A 25,330-nucleotide genomic window follows, 5' to 3' on the forward strand; every position below is an offset into this window, starting at 1 on the left:
GACCTGACAAGATAGCTTTATATCACAGCAAATTCTAACCTTAGAAGAATTAAACTGTAAGCTATTAAATCACTCAAAGCCATCATCAAAACTGCAGTCTTCCTGTAAGTTTGCAAAGTTGAATCCTCAAAAGAAATGAAGCCTGCGCAAAATGTACATTGAAATATTAATATGATAGCTGAGATGTATTTAATTAATCTGCCGTTCTTATTTTTAGTATACATTCAGAAGACTTTGTTTTAGAACTGTTTAGTTTGCACTTCTTTCTGATTCAGGAGGGTTGTCACACATTGCTTCCTCCACTGCAGCCACTCTAGCCAAAGGGGTGTCAAGCCAATTGCTGCACTCCTGTCACTATCAAAGCCCAAGTCAGCAAACTCAGGACAGCCATATGGTTCCAAACAAAGAGCCTCCCTCAGCTGACCTCCACTTGCTCCCATTTCCATGAAGTAATGTTGTTGACATTTGTTTTATGGGAAGAGTCTTGGTTGGAAAAAGCACAGTCTCCCACCATCCCACTGAAGAACAGGCACATTGGAATTCATGGGAATAATCAGTTGTTAGTTCAGTGGGTGGCACGCTCATCACTGAATCAGATGATCCTGAATTCATGCCTCAATTTAGAAGATTCAGCACAATCTGGACTGGTGATCCACTGCAGTAATGATGTGGCGCTGTTGAAGAAATTCTTCAGATGAGTCATTAAACTAAAAAAGCAACAAGATGCTGGAGGAACTCAGCAGGTCAGGCAGCATCCGTGGAGAAAACCAGATATCCTGATATCCTGCCTCTCATGGAGAATAAAAAATCTCAAGGCAGAATTTGAAGATCAGGGTACGTTCTCATGAGCCCACCAGCTAATGGTTATCACTCCAACATTCGTGGAACAGACGTTCTAATAACTATCACCTTCTTGTTTGTGGGATTTCACTGTGTGCAAATTAGCAGCCATATTTCATACACTAACAGAAATGACACTCATAACAGTGACGGCACTCCAAAATACTTCATTAGCTTCAGAGCACAAAGCCACAGGGATATACTGAAGTTGCAAAATGCACTATGGAAATGTAAATATGTCACATCAAACACAGGCCTACAGCAGCCGAGAATGCAAACACCCTCCATGTGCCCCAACTAAGAACACACAGTCTCTTCTTACTGTCATTGAGAACACACACACTCCCCTTCTACCCCCACTGAGAACACACGCACTCCCCTTCTACCCCCACTGAGAACACATGCACTCCCCTTCTACCCCCACTGAGAACACATGCACTCCCCTTCTCCCCCCACTGAGAACACATGCACTCCCTGCCAACCTCCAATGAGAACACGCACTCCCACTAATGGCCAAGTACGTACTCAGAAAGGCCTGCATCCAAAACAAAAATCTCTTACCATCAGCTGTCAACGCACATCGTGTCCTCTTACCACCAGATGAGAAAAAGCACACCCATGTATCATCAGCTAAGAACATGAACTGCCTCCTATCACATTCATCCTTTAATTCGTCAGGACTTCAACTAAATTCTTTAGTATGGTGCATAGAACTGATCATGCCGCTGTTGGCATGGTCAAGTACAGGCACTGTATGCATTCCCAGGTTTTTCTCCATGTTCTGATCTCAGTCATTGTATGGCTACTTTCCATGATGTTTGCTGTTAGTGTTTGGATCAGTGGTTTGTGGAGTGGGGAGGAATTGCCTGAAATTAAAATAATGGCTTGTGGAAGGAACCAAACGAATTCTGCAGCTTAATTCAATGAATTTCCCTGCTAACACAGGTAAAGTTATTACTGATATACAGAACTGAAGAAATCATTTATCACTCAAATTCATAATAATGTCAACATTGTCTCTTAAAAGTATTAATGTTAATTGATTCAGTGGATCATATCTCGCTAATAACTTGATAAATAATTACAGGTACTCCCATACTGACATGTGTATCCATGGCCTCCTCTACTGCCACGTTGAGGCCAAATGCAGGTTGGAGGAACAACACCTCATGTTCCGCCTTGGGAGTCTCCAACCTGGCGGCCTCAACATCGATTTCCCTAACTTCCGGTAACCCCACCTCTTTTTCTTCCCCCCCCACCACTCCTTTGTCTTCCCTTATTCCCGTGGCTCCCTTCCCCCACCTTGATGACCTGCCCCCCTCCTCTCCTCCCCTCCCCCATTCTTTATTCCATGGTCCACTGCCCTCTCCTACCAGATTCCTTCTTCTTCAGCCCTTGGCCTCTTCTACCTATCACCCCTCAGCTTATTACATCTTTCCCTCACCACTCCCCCACCCACTACCTTCCCCCTCTCACCTGGACTCACCTATGCCCTGCCAGCCTGTGCTCCTCCCCCTCCCCCCACCTTCTTATTCTGGCCTCTGCCCTCTTCCTTTCCAGTCCTGATGAAGTGTTTCAGCCCGAAACGTTGACTGTTTATTTCCCTCCATGGATGCTGCCTGACCTACTGAGCTCCTCCAGCGCTTTTTGTGTATTGCTCCAGATTCCATCATCTGCAGAACTTCTTGTGTCATAGGTATATATTAGTTCTTTTTCTGTTATGGTTTATTTTCTTCAAACCTGCTGAGTGCACACTGTCTGCAAACACAGCTCCAACAGAGATCCAACAAAATGGCATCTGCCAAGGATGAAAGCACTGACACATGATAAGCACCTGCTGGCTTGGACAGATTAACTAATTCTATATGCATTCAATTTTATATATCTGCTACTTAAATTTTATACATTACTACAGTATATGAAATATGGTGTCTGAAGTTAAATGAAACTTTAGTTTCGAGGTACTTCAAGTATTAATTTGTAGGAGTTATTTTCCTAGTATCAGTGATGGAAGGAGTTATTTTCCTAGTATCAGTGATGGACAGCTTCATCCATGTCCAATGCAATACAAAAAACAATGCATGCAACCCCTAGTGCAGAGATTAAACAAGAAAAATGGCTCAGAGTATAACGTGATAAATCTCCCAGTAACAGTTTGTCTTTTTTTACAACTTACCTGTGGCAGAAAAGGTTTGTGGCTGCCAAAATGTACTCAGAACATTGTTCCATGGAGCCAGATTACTTAAAATTTATGTATCTAGTAAAGATTTGCCTGCTAATAAGTTTCCCAAGACACAACACTTTGATCCGTCTAGAATATTGGGATAGATACAGGTGTTTCATGTTTTTGGTTACATGTAATTTGAGCATTATTACAAGACAGTTAGTGCCTGTGTTTGCAAAGATAGGCTGAAATCTAATTGATAATGGGCCTCATTTTCAAATGGTTGGTTAACTGTGGATGAAATTTGAACATCCCCAGTCACCTTGCCGGTCATGCAACATGAATGTTGACCTGCTGCAGTGCTGACAAAGGTCCGATAGAAAGTAATGAGTACCTGAGGAAGGGTGGATCTGGAAAGGTCAAACACAGGTCAATGGCATTCAGGATTAGCACTCTGGGTCTGTCTGGCTCCATGTAAGGTCTTTTTTTAAAAATTGTCAAGACATGACCTTGTCTCTGTACCTGCATGCCTGATATTTTCTTCTCCATGGACTTTTGAAGTTCTCTTTGTCATACAATATATGTAAAAATCCAGATCGTACATACTTTCTACCATACGCAGGGCAATTCAATTTTAGTTCTTGTGGCCTTTCACAATGCTTACAACATTTAAACCACCTTGTTCTACTTTCCCTATTCTCACTCTTCACCACATGTAATGGCCACCTGACATTTCTGGCTCTCCCAGCTTTGCATATCTGCACGAGAATTTCTGGCATTAACTCTGTCTCATGTGGCAGCCGTCTCCTCAGCCTGTCCAGGACACCACAAACAATCCAAGCTCTGATGAATCTGCAAAACTGCTGTTATCTGCTAGCAGACTTGGCTCCGTTAAGAAAGTATGAAAGAATTCTTCCTCCCCCGATTGTGTGAAAAGAATGGGCAACGATGAGCTGTTTCATTTCTAGGTGGACTGCAGTGTGTTTTACAGGGAACCATTGAATTGTACAGGGTTTGCTTTGAAGGCTTTGTGGTCTGGTACTATTACCATACCCATGCCATATCCTGTCCTTGGGTCCATTTTGGTACACTAGCATATTTATTTACATTCGTTCTAGTTTACCTTGTATATCCTGTTCAATATGCAGTGGAAAGTTTGTTTGAATTCTTTAGACAGGTTACTTGCCTGGAAATCCAGTGACTCAGGTTTCTTTATTTGTTCCATTGTGCGCACCTCACTTGAATCGAACACCTTGCTATCCCTTGATGTGTACATCTGTTATCTAAATTGGAAGAGCTCTCATCTGATGTTTGGTACTTGGAGACAAAACTGTTATCTACATTTCATTGTTATATCATGTGGCTGCATTATTCCTGAACATACTGGAGAACAGCCACTAAGTTAAACTAACAAAGTACTATATTAAACAAACAAACTTACATAACATATACTTGATATAAATATTACATAGTGCAATAGAATTTCTAGACCAGGCTGTTTTAGTGATGTTGTTTGAAAGATGCATTAATTTGAATACCAGGAGAACTGCCTTGTTCTTAAGTGGTAAGTGCAATCAGATCTTTTGCAGCTGTTGGAAGGCTCATTTTAGTTTAATATCTCACCGAAAAGATTGCACCTACTGCATAATTATATAAATAATACAGGAGTGGGAGGGGAAGAGAGATAGAAAGAGTATTTATTTTTCTGTGTGCCTACTCCCAAACAGGTAAATTCGATCTGGCTCATTTGACATTAACAATATTAGTTGCACAGTATAATTTCTAAAGGGGTACAGTCCCAAAAGATAAGCCACATATGTTGCAAAGACCTAATCAAACATAATTAGCTTGAGTCTCACATTGACATGAAGACTTACTTTCTGCAATAATTCACAGGCCATACAGAGGCAACTGATTTTTGCGGAAGTGGCATCCAAACTTGTGGTATATGCTTTTGGACTGCAGATGTCCAGGGATAAGCATACAATACCCAAGGAGAATCTGGAAGCAATCTGGTGATCTAGTGTAGTTCTAGAATCGTACAGTAAGTACATGATCTGTTTTCTCATACAATGGTAATGCATAGTTGACATAAATATTGCATAATGCAATAGAATTTCTAGACCAGTCTGTTTTAATGATGTTGTTTGAAAGACGTATTAGTTTGCATAGCAGAAGAACTGCCTTGTTCTCAAGTAATGAGTGCAATCAGGTCTTTTGCAGCTGTTGGAAGGATAGTTTTAGTTTAATATCTCGCCGATAAGATCGTACCTATTACAGAGCAGAAAATCCTCACTGCTGCACTGGAACATTAGTTTAGATTACATGCTAAGCAACTAGTGTTTACATCAATATGTGGAAAATTATAGATGTAATCGTCATTTTCAAAAGACTACCCTCTGCAGGTAAGGTATCTGAAACTTTAACCAAAGATTGTGCTAAAATATTGGGCGCTGTAAAACTCTGGCAGTTACAGTCATTCTTCCCAGTTTGACCTGTATGTGATTTTATTTTATTATATTTTGGATTAGTCTGACTAAAGTCCATAGAGGTCAAATGAAGAATCATCAGTCCATTTAAAAAATTGATGTGGATATTTGTGTAAGAAGGAGAGAATAGCAGAGGAAAGATTGGTGTTCAAATTGGCCTGAGCGTTTGCTTTTATGTTCAGCACAGATTTCAAAGCTAAGTTAGGCAGCTGAGGTTTTCTAGACTAAACACTTCAGTTTGTTATGTGATATATTTTTCCCCTTTCAGTAGAACATTGAGCAGTCTTCCATGAAGGGGGTCAAATGGAGGAGGTTGATTTAGTTTCCCTGTAGGATGACAGAAAAACAGAAATAAATAATTAAAATGAGTTTGTTCTTGTAGATTCCATCACAGGCAGTGCTAATATTGTAATTATTTATTCAGTCAAATTTGCAATAAACTCAATTATCTGTTTCAGATTAATAGCACCCAATGCGCTTTCCCATTTTTGACTTAGCAGTAAGCGTCTTCTCATTTTATAACTCTGAATGCCAGAGTACTGTGGTGGACTCGCCTTGTATAGATTGGAAACTTGTTTTTTGTATTAAGTAATTCAATGTGAAATTTAAACTGTTCTTAAATTGAAGAGAATGTACTGCTTTTAATATAGAGCTCATCATTTTCAATGATAGGATAAGCCATAGCCATTGAAAGAATGCTAGTGCGTAGCACTGGGAGGATCAATGAATCATGTTTTACATTGCAATCCACACTCGTGAACTCAATGATCTTTCACAAAGAAAGTATTTTCATTCAGTCCATGGGCAGCAGTAGAAAGCATGTACAATAACCTGCAGTAGGGGTGACTTGGGGACAGCAAGAGAAGTACAGAAAGAAAATGAAGCATTATGTTTCAAAAAGACAGAGTGACAAATGCTGGAACCTGGTGTCAGATTTCTGAATGCTGCCTTCAACCATCTTTATTTGGTCTGTTTGTTGGATTGGAAGCTTGTAATTGAAAGCCTCATACCAAGAGTTGTCTGATTTTAATAAGTCTGTGGACAGGAGGTGAATGAAGTCCGTCTTCTTGGCATCTTTCTGTTTGGTATCGCTATAAATACGTCTGCCCATTCAAAACATTGAACTGGAAGCATCCACAAACCTGACCATGTCTCCAAAGGTGAATTTCTGCCATGTGAACCACCAAAACAGCTCCAGAATCAAACTTCTTAAATTTTATTTTGGGATAATATTTTTGCAATAGATTTTATTTATGTTTTACTTCTCTTTTGAGACAAAGGCCTAGAAAGTCCTGAAACTCTGTATGTTACACTGCAGTTTCCTGAGTTGCTCACTGGAAGACACTGAAAAGAGAAAACAATTGGGACCTGATGAAAAACATGTTTTCCTTCTTTAAGGCTTTTTTCATGCAATAAGGCTTCAAGAAATCTCTTATGCACATTAGATACGATGCAATTTTGAAAAAATTTGGTTTTTGATATAAATTATTCTTTTGCCATAAACATGCATTGAAAGATTAAGAAAAAGTCTGAGTGAGGGAAAATTGTAAAAATCAGCATTAAAACCCTTTGGCGTGGAGTTTGTGCTTTGAGTGGAATTGAAATCCAGGTACAAATTGTGCCCAAAGTAGTTCCAGTTTTAGAAGATTCTCTCTGTAGCTATAAGCCATCATAACTGGGAACATTTGAATACAACGTTATGTATAAATAGATGAAAATTGGTTTATTATAAAAAGTAAGCTCTTAAAACCAATTGTCCAGGGTTAAGCTAATGAGTATCCAGATGTTAAATAGCCTAAAATGACTTCTAATTTTAAAAAAAATCTACTGAATCATTTACTGCTTATATTTCTTTACATGACAATTCTTTAGTACAATATGTCTATTCAAAGTATTTAGAAAAATGCTTAATAGTGGTTTTACACCTAAAAATAAAATTTCTGAAGCTTAATTCTGGAGCCTGTTCACCCTCATAAGTGGGTGAAAATGGCTGAAATTCATCCTGAGAAACATGGACAGGTTTGTGGATGCTTCCAGCTCACTGTTTTTATAGTGCATTTTCCACTGAATGCAATCAGTGCTTAAAGTTCTAAGGTCCCTTTGTGTTGGCTTTCAATAATTGGTGAAGAATTGTGTTGAAAATGCAAAGCAACTGAGGGTGAATTCCACAAGTGTGACTTTATGTCCTGTTATACACAAAATGTCGGACTTAAATTTACAGCACATTCTGTAATTTTGCATAGAAAGCTGAAGATATATTAGTCACACCAGAGGATTGTGGCAGCAGTTTTGTGGAACCAAAGTAAAAAAAATGAGGATACACAGTAGTGTAAGAACAGGCACACACTTTGTATTTCCTTGATCTTGTACAAAATACTTGGTACTACACCATTCTTAATGCACAAGCCGTTAGAAAATCTATGAGAATTTAGTGGGTTACAGAAACACCAGTGTGCATAATACAGTTTAATTTTTGTTTCTATTTATGTTAAAACATGAAGTTAGCAATTAACATGTACATTAGCCTAAGCAATTTGACATTATTTCATCTCTTTTAAATATTGCTTTTAAATTAATGAATAAAACAGTGCTATGCCAAAGCATTAAGAATATTTGAAGTGAGATCAATTTTATGTTATGTACACTAATTTAAAGATGATAGATCTTTGATTCCACCTTTCAGATACAGGCTTATCTCTTAAAGAAAATACTTCCATTATGAATGTTTCCTTCTCTTTAGATTGAATATTGAATGTAGAAACTATCATTTAAAGTTTCAGTGATACAAGCATGGTTAATAATGCAACGTTAGATACTTCTGTGAAAGTATTCATTGTGTTTTAGATTATTATATTTGTAAGTGTTTGAATTTAAATTTGCAGTAAAACATTTCTGTATAACACGTTGACATGTTTTGCTTTTCTAAAAATGCTGTACAAATGCAAATTGTTGTTCGATGTACTCTCTTTACTGATTACTCTCCAGTGCTCCAAAAGACATGGTGAAATATGCTTGGAGAGATGATGTCATCTGGAGCTTTCTAATGTGCTTCAAATTTCCCAGAGAGAGCTCGAGAGTAGGCTAATTAGTTGCACTGAAGGAGACAATATAAAGGATGAATCTTGCCTGACAGTTTTACAAATTCTGTATGGAAGATAAAATAAGCCAACAGGAGTCTAGATTTTTTCTTGTGCTACAGAATATGCAAGTCAAAAGAAATTGATTAGCTTTAATCAGACCTTGGTGAAAGTACGATGTGCAGTTTGCTTCTTGAGCTGTCTCTCAGGTTTGAGGACGATGTGCATCCACTCTAGTTCTGTAGATTTGGAAGTAGCTGAAGTTATCAAAGTAGGATCTGCAGAAGCTGCCACAGGTGGGCCAGGAGATGCCTGCTGGGTCAGGTGGGTGGTTTGGAAGGTGGTGCGTTCCTTCATTGAGAGGTAGCTCCCGAGATGTGGGAAATTGTCCACATTTTCCAAGGTCCCGCCATAGACCTTAGACCTTTATTGTTGGAGGGCGGAGTTGTACAGTGGGGACTGGTTGGTGGAGGATGTTTGTTTTGTGGCTGCTTAGTTTAAAGCTCATCCTCTTGTATTCTTCAGTGAATGAGCTGACGCTAATTTGGATTGTAGAATGTAGAACAGTGTAGCACAGGAACAGGCCCTTTGGCCCAAGATGTCTGTGTTGAACATGATGCTGAATTAAACTAAATGTCTTCTGACTGTACATGTTCTATATCCCTCCATTCCCTGCATATTCATGTGTCTATCTAAAGGCCTTTTAAATGTCACTGTTGTATCTGCTTCCACCACTACCCCTGGCAGCCCGTTCCAGGCACCTACCACCCTCTCTGTAAGAAAAACTTGCACTGCGCATCTTTAAACTTTCCCCTTCTCACCTTAAATGCATGTCTTCTAATATTTGACATCTCTACCCTGGAAAAATATTCTGACTGTCTAACCTATCTCTGCCTATCATAGTTTTGTAAACTTCTATCGGGTCTCCCTTCAGCCTCTGACACTCCAGAGAAAACAACTCAAGTTTGTCCAGCCCCTCCTTATAGCTCATGCCCTCTAATCTGGGCAGCATCCTGGTAAACATCTTATGCATCCTTTCCAAAACCTCCACATCCTTCCAGGAATGGGGTGACCAGAACTGCACACAACACTCCAAGTGCAGTCTAACCAAAGTTTTATATTGCTGCAACATGACTTCCTTACTCTTATATTCAATGCCCCATTCAATGAAGGCAAGCATGCCATATGCCTTCTTTACCACCCTATCTACTTTTAGTGAGCTTGTAGACTTGGACCCCAAGATCCCTCTGCACATCAGTGCTGTTAAGGGTCCTGCCATTAACTGTACACCTTCCCCTTATATTTGACCTCCCAAAGTGCAACTACCTCACACTTGCCCAGATTAAACGCCATCTGCCATTTCTCTACTCATATCTGTAAATGATCTACATCCCACTGTATCCTTTGATAGCCCCCTACACTGTCCACAACTCCACCAATCTTTGTGTCATCTGCAAACTTACTAACCCACCTATCTACGTTTTCATCTCAGTCATTCATATATATCACAAACAACAGAGGCCCCAGCACTGATCCCTGTGGAACAGCACTGGTCACAGACCTCCAGTCACAACAACACCCTTCCACCATTACCCTCTGTCTTCCATGGGCAAGCCAAATCTAAATCCAAGCTATAAGTCACCATGGATCCCATGCATTTTAATCTTCTGGGTTAGCCTACAATGAGGAACCTTGTCAAAAGCTTTACTGAAGTCCATGTAGACAACATCCACTGCCCTACCCTCATCAATAATCTTCATCACCTCTTCAAAAAATTCAATCAAATTTGTAAGACATCACTTGGCCCCCACAAAGCCATGCTGACTATCCCTAATCAGTCCATGTTATTCCAAATGTGCATAAATTCTGTCCCTATGATTCCTTTCCAATAACTTTCCTACCACTGATATGACGCTCACTGGCCTATAATTTCCTGATTATCCCCATTTCCCTTTTTGAACTAAGGAACAACATTGGCTACTCTCCAGTCCTCTGGGACCTCACCTGTGGCTAGAGAGAATACAAAGATCTTCATCATGGCCCCAGCAATCTCCTCTCTTGCCCCTTTCAATAGCCTGGGATATATCCCATCAGGCCCTAGGGATTTACCACCTTAATGCTCTTCAATAGACCCAGCACCACCGCCTTCTTGATCTCAAAACGCCATAGCACATTAGCATGCCCCACACTGCTTTCACTGTCCTCCATGTTCTCCCCTTTAATGAATACCGATGCAAGGTACTCATTTAGTACCTTGCCCACAACCTCTGACTCCAGACATAAATTCCCTCCTTTATCCTTGACAGCTCCTACCTTCCCCTAGTTATCCTCTTGTTTTTAATGCAAATATAAATTGCTTTGGGATTCTCTTTAGTCCTACTTGCCAGGGACATTTCATGGCCCCTTTTGGCCTTCCTCCCTGCTTGAGCTCTTTCTTGCTATCTTTATATTCCTCGAGGGCCCTGTCTTATTTTAGCTTTCTAAACCTTAAACAAGCTTCCTTTTCCTTTTTGACTAAGTTCATAATCTCTCTCATCATCCAAGGTTCCCTTACCCTGCTCCTTGTACTTCCTCCTTACTGGAACATGCCAATCCTGAGCTCTGATGAGCTGGTCTTTAAACAACTCCCACATGTCAGATGTGGACTTGCCCAATAACAGCCACGTCCAGTTAACTCCTCTAGCTCCTGTCTAATAATGTTGTAATTTGCCCGCCCCCAATTTAATACAGACTTACCCTTATTCATAACTATCTTAACACTGTTGTGGTCACTGTTCCCAAAATGTTCTCCCACTGAAAGACCAGTCACCTGGCCAGTCTCATTTCCCAAAGCAAGTTCTTGGCCTCCGAACATGCACAGCCACAAGTGTTGTCTGCCTGCTGCAGCTCGCTGACTAACATTGGGGTGACATTGGTTCTGGAGTTGATGCAACATAGTTTGTAAACTTTCCCATTCATCCTGTAGATTAGCTTCACTCCAGAAGTTTGTTGGAAATGAGGCGCAGCATTGCAGTAAGAAAGAATAGGAATAGTGTTTGTGCGATGATGCATCCTTGCTTGACACCAGGCTGCACTGAGATTGGGTCTGTGTGGTTCGGATCGCATCTGGTAATGCATCATATAGCAGGCATAAAATGAAGATGAATTTCTGCATGCAACCCCAGTCAACTGATGGAATCTTTGTGGGGCCAAGACAAGCCAGGTACAGTGCTGCTCCCGGCTTTTCTCTTGCAGCTGATGTTTGGTGAAGATTACATCCACTGTGCCTTGAGGTAGACAGAATCCACTGTGCGATTTGGGAACCAGCTCTTTGTCCACTGGAAGGAAGTGATTGAGGACACCAGTGGTAATGACCTTCCCCGTAGAAGACTGCAGGGAGACCCCTCTGTGGTTCCTACGGTCAGATTTCTCTCCTTTATCCAAAGATAGCCATGATTACGACATTGCTTTCTTTTCCCAGAGATTGTAGATGAGGCTGTGAATTTGTTTCTGAAATTCTTCGCCACCATGTTTTCGAACTTCAAGGATACCACTTGCTCCAAAGTCCATGTTTTTTTAGTGGCATATGACTTTTCAACTTCTTACAATCACAACATTTAAATGACATTTGGTCAGGTATGTTTATAAAAGTTTAGATATGGGCCATATGCAGGCAAATGGGACTAGCTCAGATAGGCAACTTGGTTGGCGTGGGTGAGTTGGGCCCAAGTGCCTGCTTTGATGCTGTATTACTCTATGACTCTTTAACTCTTCTTGTTAGTCAGAGTTGATAGGAGGCTGGACTGGATGGTTTGTTTTGGGATGGAATCAAGAACACTAATATTAAGGACAGAGTCATGGTTAAGGGGAGCTCTGAAGTATGCCTTCAGTGGTCACTGACTGCCCCTCTGTCCTTGATAAATTCACCTCTGTTTTTGAAGCTTAATAGATGTGCCTTTGGGTATTTGAGCCCTAGAGGGCTTTGACAGAGCCGAAGAAGCAGTGCATGCCATGGGTATCAGTGATTTTTTGGACCCCTTGCACTTTTTCCATCCTCCATCTGCTTTGTATGTTGAGGATAACTTGCATGCACTCACCCTTCAGGTGCCTGTACAACCAGGTGCCGTGTTGCACTCCACACAACTAGCAGGAGATACAGAGTTTACAATGTAGAGTGCAGTGCAGATTCACTAAGCTGCTAAATGGTGTGATGTAAAAATTGAGGCCTCGAAATTCTATCATGTGTACGTGGATAGGAAACGTTTAGAGGGATATGGGCCAAATGCAGACAATTGGGACTTGCACAGGTAAGGTAAGATAAGATATCTTTATTAGTCACATGTACATCGAAACACACAGTGAAATACATCTTTTGCGTAGAGTGTTCTGGGGGCAGCCCGCAAGTGTCGCCACGCTTCCGGCGTCAACATAGCATGCCCACAACTTCCTAACCTGTATGTCTTTGGAATGTGGGAGGAAACCGGAGCACCCGGAGGAAACCCACGCAGTCATGGGGAGAACGTACAAGCTCCTTACAGATAGCGGCCAGAATTGAACCCGGGTCACCTGTGCTGTAATAGCGTTACGCTAACCGCTACACAGGCACTTTGGTTAGAATGGATGTGTTGGGCAGAAGGATATATTTCTATAATTCTATAACTTTATGACTAGATATAATCTGAAAGTTACTTCCTGCATGCAAGATGTACTTTTGGAAATGTTATCTCAATCATCTGCTTGTGTGCATAACACTGGGCTTGTGCAATGGCATCATTTGGTGTACAACTGATCAATGACATCACTCGCGCACTTCTTTGAATCAGCATGTATGCTTTACAAACAGCATTGGCCTTGAACTCCAGAGAATGCCTTAACTGAAGCGCTGCTCCTGTATCACAAAGAGGGTCTGTCCATAATTGCCTCAGTGTTGGGGAGGCAGTGAAGAATCCACCAAGCTGGGTGATTCTTCCTTAAGACAAGATTTTGTTTCTCCAAATAGCATAAGTGACAGAACCTCTGCCCCCCAACCCCAAACTGGGAAAAGTACCATCAATGTATTAAAACATTGTGCTTATGCATTTTCTTTAACATTTAGTTTGTTGGTTGTTTATTGCTGATGTGAAAAGTATTTTTTTGGCCATTCGTGAAGGATTGGCCACTTGGTTAACAAAGAGTCTGTTCACTCTACAAATAGATTGGGAAGTAGTGCTCTGCAAAAAGGTGACTGATGGCAGATTCTGGGGGCAAGATGTTTCAAGGCTGGTGGCTATACAATGACATGTCCAGGAGTAGGTCATATCATTATTGGCAACCCTACCATTCAGGTGTCACAGAGTTGGTGGAGTGGGAAGCAGGGGCTGCTGAGGCAAAAGGTAGAAAATTCCTTACCACAGTATTGTTTGTGTTGGCTGAAGGTTGAGAAAGCAAAGAAATGTTTAAATACCTCTTCTTGACAAATTGAATTAATTATCAATTCTCTTAAGTAAATTTTGTTGAAGTATCTTGTTGATTATTCCATTCTGTCTTCTGGGTGATCAGGTAGATTGATAGATGAAGCAGAGAGTTCTTTGCACGTTTACGGTATCCATCTCGGCAACGTGCCAAGTACCCAGCTGCTGATCCTGCACAGAGCAGTGATGGGTTAGGATAACCAATAGAATGGCAACTTTGCTAAAAAGCCTAATCTTGGTAAGATGTAACATTGGATTAATGTGCGGTAAGTCAACGATGCCTGTGCTTTATATTTGCTTGCTTTTTAATGGATTCAAATGTGCTGTGTGCTATTTTACCACTTGCTGGCTAACAGAGTTTCTCCTTTTGTGGTTTGGCAGCTCTTACAAATGTAAAGCTCTGGGCCATCGATCGACCATGTTTTCAGACTATAATGATGAGGACAGGACTAATCAAGCATGCCGAGTATATGGAATTTCTAAAGAGGTTCGTTATTTTTGTTGTATTTGTTTCATCCCTGTTTGAAATGACGTAAAGGTCAACTTCCACCCACTCTTTATCTAGAACATCATAACAACTACTATTAACCAGCTTGTTGCTTTGCTTGCTCCCACAATCCCTATGCTGCTCCCAGTAAGTCAAACTGTTAATCCAACCTCTTCACTTGATTTAATCACGTGCAATGTTCATTTGAAGTTTGAAAATGCTATTGTGAAACTCCAGATGTATGTGTGGGCAACATAAGCCAAAAAGCAATGACTTTATCTGATTGCAGATATTGGCTGTATAAATTATGACTCACCTGTTTCAGATTGTGACACAACAAAAACACCAACAGCTATCTTTTCAAAATCAACTGGTGCACATTGACAATTATATGTTTTCATTACAGAGAGGTTGATAGAGAAAATTATTTTAATTTATTGATGTAAGAAATATGTTGCTGAGAAATTAAAGCTGATGGGCATATCATTGAAAATATTAAAAAAATAGTTTTGAAACTGATCACTTGAAGATTGGTGGGAGACAGAATGGAAATCAAACAAGACTTTTTTTCATGTCACCATATCTATAAAATAACAAGATAATCAAACTAATCCTAAATTTTAAGGAAAGAACATGATTTAAGTTTGAAAGGTGACTCAGTGGTGAACATTTCACAGGAAGGCAATGAGTCAAATAATTTGTGATTCGGGCAAGTTTGCAATTTCCTGATAGTCAAGCAGTATAATCTCCTAAATTATGCAAGGAGTAATATTTTTCAAATGTGCAGCACACCAATATTAAACTTTTACTCTTGTTTAAGCTGTGAGAGAGAAGTTGCTGTTCTTTGTTTATCTTGGCATACAGGGATTGCTTAAGAGTATCATTTAGGAGAAAACCATGACTAAGGAAGGGAATGCAGAGGGGTGACAAACAGGGCATGGGAACGATAGTGTGACACACACACTAATCCTTCCCAGTGGACTTTTCAATGTTTCTTCTTAAAATTTAGGATTGGTTTGATGATCTTATTTTATGGTGACACTGAAAGAAGTCTTGTATATTTTTCCTTAGATTTGCATCTGTGTTTCTGCCATCTGTGAATTTCCTGCAAAAGTTTAACTTGTATCTAAATTTGATTTATTTCATAAAATAACTAGTATAAATGAAACAGTGCATCTTGAATTTAATCCTGTTCTAGATATTCTGGTTATTGGTTTGAGACCAGGAACTGGAGCATCATCTTCAGCCAGGCAGATCCTTTCCAATCCCTGGTTTTGAATTGGATGTCTATTATTCAGGAATTTTATAGATGCAAAAATGACATTATATACAATATTGTCTATGGCTCAGTAGGCAGCAGTTGTGCCTGTGAGTCAGTATGTTGTGGATTCAGGTGCCACTCAGTTGAATGTAAAAGATCCCATTACACTGAGATATAGAAGAGCAGTTAGTGCTGCTGCCTCACAGCTCCAGCAACCCCACTTCAACCCTGACTTCATGCATGGATGGAGTTTTTCTTGTTCTCCCTGTGACCATGTAGGCTCCCCTCACCCACCCACCCACGAGTGCTCTGGTTTCCTCCCACATCCTGAAGACATGCTGGTGGGTTAATTAGCTGCAACAAATTGCTTCTTGGGTAGGTGTTGTCTGGAGGATCAGGGGTTGGATAGTTGATGGACATGTGAGAGCGAATAGGTTACAGGGAAATGGAGCTAAGGGGAATCTCCACCGGAGCTGGCATGGGCTCAATAGGCCAAATAGCCTTCTATATCATAAGAAATATGAGAGTTCTCCCTGTGTATTCGGCAATTTGAGGTGTACAGTTTTGTATATTACAACATTATTTCATGGACTGTGAAGAGCCTTATCATAAAAAATACAATGTTATAAGTCTTTCATTCTTGAAGATCTCATCACAGTTTAAAACAAAGGGTTAAACTGTTATTTGTTGAACAGTTATCCTAACCACTATCAGCCATCTCAAAATCACCAAGGTCGCCTTCCGTACATTAGTCCTCCCTCCCAGGTTGTTTAAAGCCTTCCTGATAATGTCCATGGGTTTCCCAGCCACCACTAAAAATTGTTCCTTCCTCTTGTTCTCCCTCTGATTGCTGCCCTTCCAACATCACTACCCCCTTACTATTGCTATCTCAACCCTTTATGATCACTGAACTCTCATTTCTCCATTCCCTGTTTAGTGCCTGCCCCTAGACACTGCCTGACCAGCTGAGTATTTCCAGCAACATTTAAGTTCAAACCAATGAAATACTTCAGAAGTTCTGGATTTTGTGCTTGGAGCTACATAAACACTGGTTCCATCCTTCTGTTAAAAGGCAGCATTTCTCAATGACTGTCAGAAAGCAAAAAATCTGGAGAATCTAGAAAATTGCAATTAAAACAGAGAATGCTGGAACTGGAAGCTAAAATGTTGAATTGAAAAGATTTTAAACCATAAATTTGTATTTGTACTAACGTGGCACAGGGTGATTATAATTCATATGGAGCTAAAGTGTCTTTATTTTGGTCCCTGAACCATGCTGAATTACTTATTCTTATGTTGTACCCCACAAATGTGTCTACCATTAACATCCATGCCCCTAAACAAGGGAAGCTCAGGAGACTTCCTGATTACTTTGCTGAGCAGGAACTCTTTTTGGGATTAGACTTGGCAGTTAAGTTCCATCAGTTTAAAGTGATCGATACTCTCAGTTTATTCATGAGCACAGAGTGAAACATTGCCTAAAGAGTAGAGAAAATTGAGAAATAATATAAAATCAGTGTTGGTAATATAGGTTGCATTCTGAATGCACTAATTTTGAAATTCTTTTTCAAACACATTTAAAGAATGAAAATGGTTAAAAACAAGATAGCATAAAACTTAGCGTTTTCTTCCTAATCTTGAAGTCAGAATCCCCATTCAACTAACGTGGCTTCCGATATTGTGTCAGGTCTGGTTAGCAGAGGATTACAGTAGCAGATAGACCAGCCTAATGTTAAGGAATTACAACTTGATTTGGTTCCGCCACCGGAGTCCAGCGATGGAGTAGAGTGGCAGTTGCAGAACATGTCGGTGTAAGTCTGGGACCTGGTGAACACTGGTGATTCTAAATGACAACTAGTACAATTCAGCCCATAATAAAACTTACAATAGTAAAAACTCAGATTTATACTTGCCAACAATATACATAACGATTCAACTTCATAGTATCAATGTGCTGGAAGTTGGTGGGAAATGCCAGCAGTTCCAGATACAACTGGATATAATTACCAGTAAATTTGGGATCCGTGAATGTGGAAGTCCCAAACTTGCTTGCAAAGCCATGCAGAGTCCAGTTCAGAGTCAACCATGTGAATGGGGGATCTGGAGCCACATTTATGTCAGACTATGTAAAAATGATTGATCTCTTTCTGTAAAAGACATTAGCAGAATGTATTCATGTTTAAGGGCATATTTAAGATTGGTGGTATGACTTTCATACATTGTTGCACCTGACACTACTATTTAATTTGGAGTTACTGCCATCAATATAAGATGTTTTGTTTTGGCTCTCCTTCGATCTAATTGTTTCTTCTTGCAGCAACACAAATAAACCCACACACACACACACACCACAGTAGTGAATCTGTTTGATTTTTACAGAAACCTGACAGCTTCATGGTTGAATTTACTGATACCAGTATTTGATAACAAGATTAGCTAAACTGAACACAACTTTTCAAGTTAAATTAGTCACCAGAATTGGCATAGAGAAACTTTAAAATTTCATCTTTAAGGTGAGCTCTCTAGCAAGTAAAATGAAAGCATTCTGTAGTGCAGTTTGAATCCATAGACCCCTGAATCAGAGGAAAGGTATCATCGAGTTAAGTCAAGTAGCACTTAGAGGCACTTATTAATGAGAAGGGGAACAATAAAGTTATGTAATCATAAAGGGAATTCAGTGTGGCTAAATTAAGAAATCAAAATCCACTGAAGCAGTGATAATTTTAGCTCAATAATCATGCGCTTTTGAAACAGTTAGATTTCCTTTGTTGGGTATCACAGCTGACAGGAGGTAGACTAGGGTAGATTTTCTTTATCATCACAGTAGTGACAGATCTTCACAGACCCACCCAACCCGTTCCAGTGATCTTGATGAGTAAATTCCTGCAGTCACAGTAATTTAAATGATTATGCTGGGCAATTTGCAGTTAAGAAGGCCTATGGGATGTTAGCTTTCATAAATCGTGGGATTGAGTTTAAGAGCCGCGAAGTGATGATGCAGCTTTACAAAACTCTAGTTAGACCACACTTAGAGTACTGCGTTCAGTTTTGGTCGCCGCATTATAGGAAGGATGTGGAGGCGTTGGGAGAGGGTGCAGAGGAGATTTACCAGGAGGCTGCCTGGATTAAAGCGTATGGAATATGAGGAAAGGCTTAAGGTGCTAGGGCTTTATTCACTGGAAAGGAGGAGGATGAGAGGAAACATGATAGAGGTATATAATATATTGAGAGGAATAGATAGAGTAGACAGCCACGCACCTCCTTCCCAGGGCACCAATGCTCAGGACGAGGGGGCATGGCTTTAAGGTTATGGGTGGGATGTTCAGGGGAGATGTCAGAGGGAGGTTTTTCACCCAGAGAGTGGTTGGTGCATGGAATGCACTGCCTGGGGTGGTGGTGGAGGCAGATACATTGGACAGGTTCAAGAGTTTGTTGGATAGGCACATGGAGGAATGTGAGATAGAGGGATATGCGGGAGGAAAGGGTTAGATAGTGTGAGGGTGGTTTGATGGACGGCACAACATGGTGGGCCGAAGGGCCTGTTTTGTGCTGTATGGTTCTATGGTATTTAGATGGTGAAGGAGGGTGGGATTGGGCAGAGTTTTGGATGGCTGGAGAAAGGAGAGTGTGGCTTGGCACTTCAGATTTGGTCTATCGTGGGGCAAAAAGTTGGAGTGGTGGTGGTGGTGCTGTAGGAGTGATGGGGATGACCGTGCAATGTGGAGGGATTGGGGAGGGGAACTCACTGATGCAGATGGATAAACATTTGATAGATAAATATTTGAAAGATTGAGGAATTGAGCTCTATGGGGAACTGTCCTAGTTGAAGCCAGCATAGATCAGCTAAGATCATATTGAATAGCGGGGCAGGCTTGAGGGGCCTGGTGACCTACTCCTGCTCCTATTTTCTTGTGTTGTTCATAAGGTTGTCATTGACTTAACTGGCAGGCTTGAGGGGCCTGGTGACCTACTCCTGCTCCTATTTTCTTGTGTTGTTCATAAGGTTGTTATTGACTTAACTGGCAGGCTTCCTGGTCTGCCATGCACCAGAAAGACCATGTTGTCTCAGGAGTGCCCAGTGATGCCCACTCAGGACATCATGGTCCAAGTTCCACAACGGTGCTTCAAGAGCTCCCCCACCATGATGATTGCATCAGAGTTCTGAGCCAGTTCACATGCCAGACATATCCAGTCACATTCCTGAAGCAACGTTAATGACTCAGAAATGGTTGTTATCACATTTCACTCTGGTTAAAATAAAATTCAATGGTATAACACTGCAAACAAAACAACATTCTGTAATTGACTTTCTGGATTTAACTGGACATGATTTGCATTTTATTTATCTGGTTGGAGATGCCAAAATAGTTGATTCCAGTGGGAAATTCCAGCTGTAGGAAAGGCAGTGGACCCACTCCCTCAACACATACAGGTACCGCGCTGGTTTGTCACAACAGCTGCAGGCATCAGTATGCTCTCGGTTGTTTAGAAAGGCTGAGATTTGCAGACAGCACCACCTATTGTTTTTGTCTGCTTTATGCAGTTGGATTTGTCACTTGAATTCAGGAGTTACAACATAGGCACATATATTGAAGCACACAAATTCAGAGCAAGAGCAGGCCACTCAGCCCCTCCCCCCAACTCTGTCATTCAAGGAGATCATGGCTGATCTAATTGTAACCTCATTCCTACCTACCAGTGGTAACTTTCATCCCCTTGCTCACCAAGTATGTTTCTATCTCTGGCTTAACAATATTCAAAGACTTCACTTTCACTGCCCTTCAAGAAAGAGTTTCACTCACAGCTCACTAAGAGAAAATATTTCACCTCATCTCCAGGTTAAATGGGTAACCTTTTACTTTTAAACTGTGAATCCTAGCTCTGGATTCTCCCACAAGTGGAAATATCTTTTGAGACCCTTATTAAGGCCCTTCAGGATCTTCGAAGTAGAATTTTGGGGCAGGAGCTAAAATCGATTTTTAAATGATTGAAAAATAAAGTCAGTGGATGGCCATTGATCTGAAACATTAACTCGCTTTTTCCACTTTGAGTACAACCAGCATTTTCATTTTTTATTTCACGTTACCAGCAATTGCAATTTTTTTTTGCTTAATGATTAAAATAACTTGTATGACTTACTGGATAGAGAAATCAGGTTTAGTGTATCCCCTTATCACTTATAGTACAATAAATCAGTAGATCTTCATATCAGTAGATCTTCTTTCTCATTTATATTACAATACTGTACTCCCATTTCAGTAGATTTAAACTGCAGCAAATATAGGGGGAGAAAATCAAAAGCTTGTATATACATGTTGAAAACTTGGTGACATGTAAATTTTATGATATCATGCAATCCTTACATGTGCCCTGCACCAACTGCATTATTTAACTATAATGAAGGACTGGTGTACAGAGATTACTGGACATGTGCAGTGGTATATAATGCATGCCTAAAAGTGAGTGCAAAATCCATTTGTGCTTGCATACCTCATTATCTTACTTGTGAATATGAGGCCTGTTTCAGCAGAACATAAAGGGGGCCTGCTTGGGTCCAGCACTGAGAACTGGTTGCAAGTAGGTGCCCTTTAAGCTTGAAAGTTTACTTCTCTCTTGGACCCAAGCAGCATAGCCTAACCCAGCCAAACTATTCCCCACCCACTCCCCCCACAGCTCATCACTACATCTCAATTTCAGACCACAACCACACCAAGCAGGTGGTGGCAACCCATACTTGACCTGATACAACCTCTAATGTCCATTCTCCCCAACCCTCCCTCACTCACCTGGGCCCCCCTCCATTCTGACCTTTGATTTTTGAACTGTGACCTATCTGTTTTCCCCTGCTCACTCTGCAATGATTGAGGAAATGGTGGAAAGGTTATTGTGTGTTAAATATGCAAAGCAGTTACCATGGTGTGAGAAGCCTTGGGTCTCGAGTGCAACAGAGTTTTGCAGTGACAGACCCTAACACAAAACATGCATTGGTCCACCACAACACATATTTGACCTGGCTTTCCCAGCGTGGAAGAATTCCTAGGCCTATATCTTTCATGCAAACTCAAAGAAATAGAGCATTGCTTGATCATTTCGATTTATTACAGCAGACAATTTATACTTGCATTTTGAGAGGTTTCAGGGCTGTCAGAAGATGATCTTCTTCAATAGAATGTGCACTTTTGAGCATTTTAAAAGCTTAGCAAGATCACTAATCACATTTGTTAATTAGTTACCCTTGTGCCAAACCAAGAGGATGTGGCTGAGTTGATGGTACAGTGATTTGAGGCTATGATCCAATAAATAGTGACTGGGTGGAGGTATGACTTGAGACTGGGTGATCCAGTGAATCAGGACTGGGTGATCCAATAAATTGGATCTGGATGGGCCAGTGAATTGGGATTGGATTATCTAATAAATTGGAACAGGGTGATCAAGTGCATTGGGATTGAGTGATCTGTTGAATTGGGACTGGGTGATTCAGTGAATTTGAACTGTGTAATTCAGTGAATCGAGACTAGGTGACTCAGTGAGTTGTCACAGGATGATTCAGTGAAACAGGACTACGTGATTCAGTGAATTGGGGCTGAATGATCCAGTGATTCAGGACTGGGTGATCCTGTGAATTGGGACCAGGTGAACCTGTAAATTGAGATTGGCTGATCCTATGAATTGGGACTGGATGAACCAGCGATTTGTAAGGAGTGGAGCAGTGAATTAACATCAGTTCTCCCTTTGGATTCATCTCTGCTTCCGCTCACAGGCAGACTGAACATATAGGTACAGGAATCCATGGGGAAAATCCAGTAAATTAGTAAACAATGTTCCAAAAAGACCAAGGATGCTATGTGTGTGAGTGAAATGTTTGCATGTGGCTACTTTGGCTTTACATGTGGGGAAATGGAATGCAAATGAAGAGAAGTCAGGATAATGCAGTAATGCAGGAGTGGTTGAAGACGTGATTTGTTGTGGGTGGACCAATGAATTGACATCCTTTCACCCTTTGGATACATCTCCACTTTCAAGATATTAACAGGTTTTCATAATAATTTATCTTAAAGTTCACTTTAGTTGTTTTTAGTCATCTCCTGACATTTTAGCACATTGTCACAGCATTTAAGGCCCCATACTTCCTGGACTTTAGGCAAGTGTTTCACCATATTTTGCCATAAGCATAAAGGAATCCCATTTGCCTACAAAGACAGGGTTCCAGCTGCAAACCAGATCTGAGGAAGTTCAATTGTTGCAGCATTGACAGTATTTTTGGGAGCCAATTTCACATTTCTACTATTGTGTGGGTGAAAATATATTTGATATTTGGTTTATGATTATCACATGTACCCAGAATCAGTGAAAAGCTTTGTTTAGATGCCATATAGACAGATCATCCATACACAAGTACATCAAGGTAGTACAAAAGGAAAACAATAACAGAATGCAGAGTATAGTTTTAAAGTTACAGAGAAAGTGCAGTGCAGGTAGACAAATAAGCTGCAGGGGCCACAACGAGGTAGATGGAGAGATCAAGAATTCATCTTTATCGTATAAGAGGTCCGTTCAAGAGTCTTCCTGGTTCCAACCCAAGTGTAGAGGCTGTTCCCACTATAATTGCCTGTTTATCAATGTTTCAGGTTGAAAGGCAGAGTTCCTCAGGCATTGCTGAGCAGATGGACTTCCAGCAGCCAGCTCACCAGTGAAGAGGGTCCTTTGCCAAACCTCCCCCTCACTAATGGGAGCAGAAGAATCCTGGCCCTCGCATCAGCAGGTGACCTCTTCTTCCAGCGATCCAGGATCCGCTGAGAATTTTTGGTGCACCTGAATTGCTGAACAGCAAAAGCCTCAGACTGAGTGAGATCACAGGAAGGACCAGAGTCTCCAACTCAGACTGTTTGGTGTGGTTGGTTGATAGTGGGGACCATGTAAGAAAGATAATTGCAAAGGATCTTTCAACCTCTGAAGTATAGCTTACCCTACACATTTCCAAACTATTTTCCAGCCATTGAAAGAAATACTTCCTGATGTTTGAACCCTCTTCTCCTGCTGCTACGAAATATCTATTCTGGGTTTTTTTTAAAGCCTCAATGAGTCTGCACAAGGTAGTTTTCAACGACTGTGAAGCTTTCACTTTCGTTAAGTAATTTTCGCCTGCACACAATGGCCTTATTTGCTAGTCTTCAGTCTTGCATTTTTAAAAATAGATCTGGCCAAGTAACAAAAGAACTTTTCATTTTGAAATTGTAATGGCTAATTCATTAATTATTTGTCAGAATTCAGCCCCAGAAAAAGCTGACCACAACAACAAATTCTGCAATCCCTTGGGTTTGACATCTCCAAGTTTGCAGATGATATAAAGCTTCAGGGGAATGCAAGCTGTGAAGCAGATACAAAGTCTGTCATGTTACATAGACAAGTTGGGTGTGCGGGCAATGGATGACAGATGGAATTTAGCATGAATAAATATGAAGTTATCCACGGTTCCAAAAACAGAAAGACAGATTACTATCCTAGTGGTGGTTGATTGGTGAAGGGGTAGATGCAATGAGACCCAAGTGTCCTTGTACACCAAGCATTGAGGTGGAGCAAGCACTTGAGGTAGATAGTATGTTGGCCTTCATTGGCTGAGGATTTGAATAAGAATATCTTGCTGCTTGGTGAGACCCTATCTGGAGCTTTATGCAAAATGCTGGTCTTCTTACCAAAGGAAAGATGTCCTTTCCAATGGACAGAGTGCAACAAAGATTTATTAGATTGATTCCTGGGATGGCAGGACTGATTGGGCCTATATTCGTTAGAGCTCAGTAGAATGAGGGACATCTCACAGAAACCAGGAAAATTCAAACAATACTAGATAGACAAAATCCAGGGAAGATGTTCCAGATAGCTAGAGAACCATAAGTCACTGCCTCTGGATACAGGGTATAACATTTAGAACCAAGGTCAGGACAGATTTTAAAACTTTATTTACAGCATGGTAACAGACCCTTCTGGCCCAATGAGTCCACACTGCCCATTTAAACCCATGTTAACCTACCTTTACATCTTTGGAATGTGGGAGGAAACTGGAGCACTGGGAGGAAACCCACAGACACAGGGAGAACATACAAACTCCTTACAGACAGCAACGGGAATTGAACCCTGATCACTGGCGCTATAATAGCGTCATGCTAACTGCTGTGCTCCCGTGCTGCCCTACACACATTTCTTCACTCAGACAGTGGAAAACTTGTGGAATTCTCTACCATAGAAGGCAAAGGAGGCCAAGTCATTAAATATACCCAATAAGGAGGCAGATATATTTCTTAATGCTGAAGGGATCAAGGATATGGGATGAAATGGGTACAGGGTATTGAAAGAGATGTTCAATCATAATTGTGCTAAATGGTAGTGTGGGTCTGAAAGGCCAGAGGGCCTTCTTCCACTCTTATTTTCCCAGGTTTCTAACAATCAAACTAAATTACATTACATTTGTATACAGTTGGTTCACTCTTTTCTCCAGTTTTTTTTAAAGTATAAAAGAATTTTTTAAAGAATAAATTCTAATTTCCTTGAAGCCATTCTTCTGAGGTGACTTAATTATCAGCAAAAA

The 25,330-nt window shown here is 40.7% G+C and overlaps 1 protein-coding gene across 3 annotated transcripts in view; it reads left to right on the forward strand.

Moving 5' to 3' along the window:
- prkg1b (protein kinase cGMP-dependent 1b) overlaps positions 1-25,330 on the forward strand; it is a 556,354-nt gene that overhangs the window by 308,385 nt on the left and 222,639 nt on the right. Inside the window, exons 1-2 of one of the 3 annotated variants that reach the window (XM_052027532.1) lie at positions 12,730-12,856; positions 14,381-14,486. In XM_052027532.1, coding sequence (XP_051883492.1) covers positions 12,823-12,856; positions 14,381-14,486 — 140 coding nt within the window. In that variant the 5' untranslated portion in view covers positions 12,730-12,822. Of the gene's footprint in view, positions 1-12,729; positions 12,857-13,501; positions 13,604-14,380; positions 14,487-25,330 lie in introns of those variants that run through there. The other 2 variants (XM_052027534.1, XM_052027531.1) reach the window with 2 other exon arrangements.

This window comes from Pristis pectinata, chromosome 12 (genome assembly GCF_009764475.1).
Source record: "Pristis pectinata isolate sPriPec2 chromosome 12, sPriPec2.1.pri, whole genome shotgun sequence".
Taxonomy (NCBI): Eukaryota; Metazoa; Chordata; class Chondrichthyes; order Rhinopristiformes; family Pristidae; genus Pristis; species Pristis pectinata.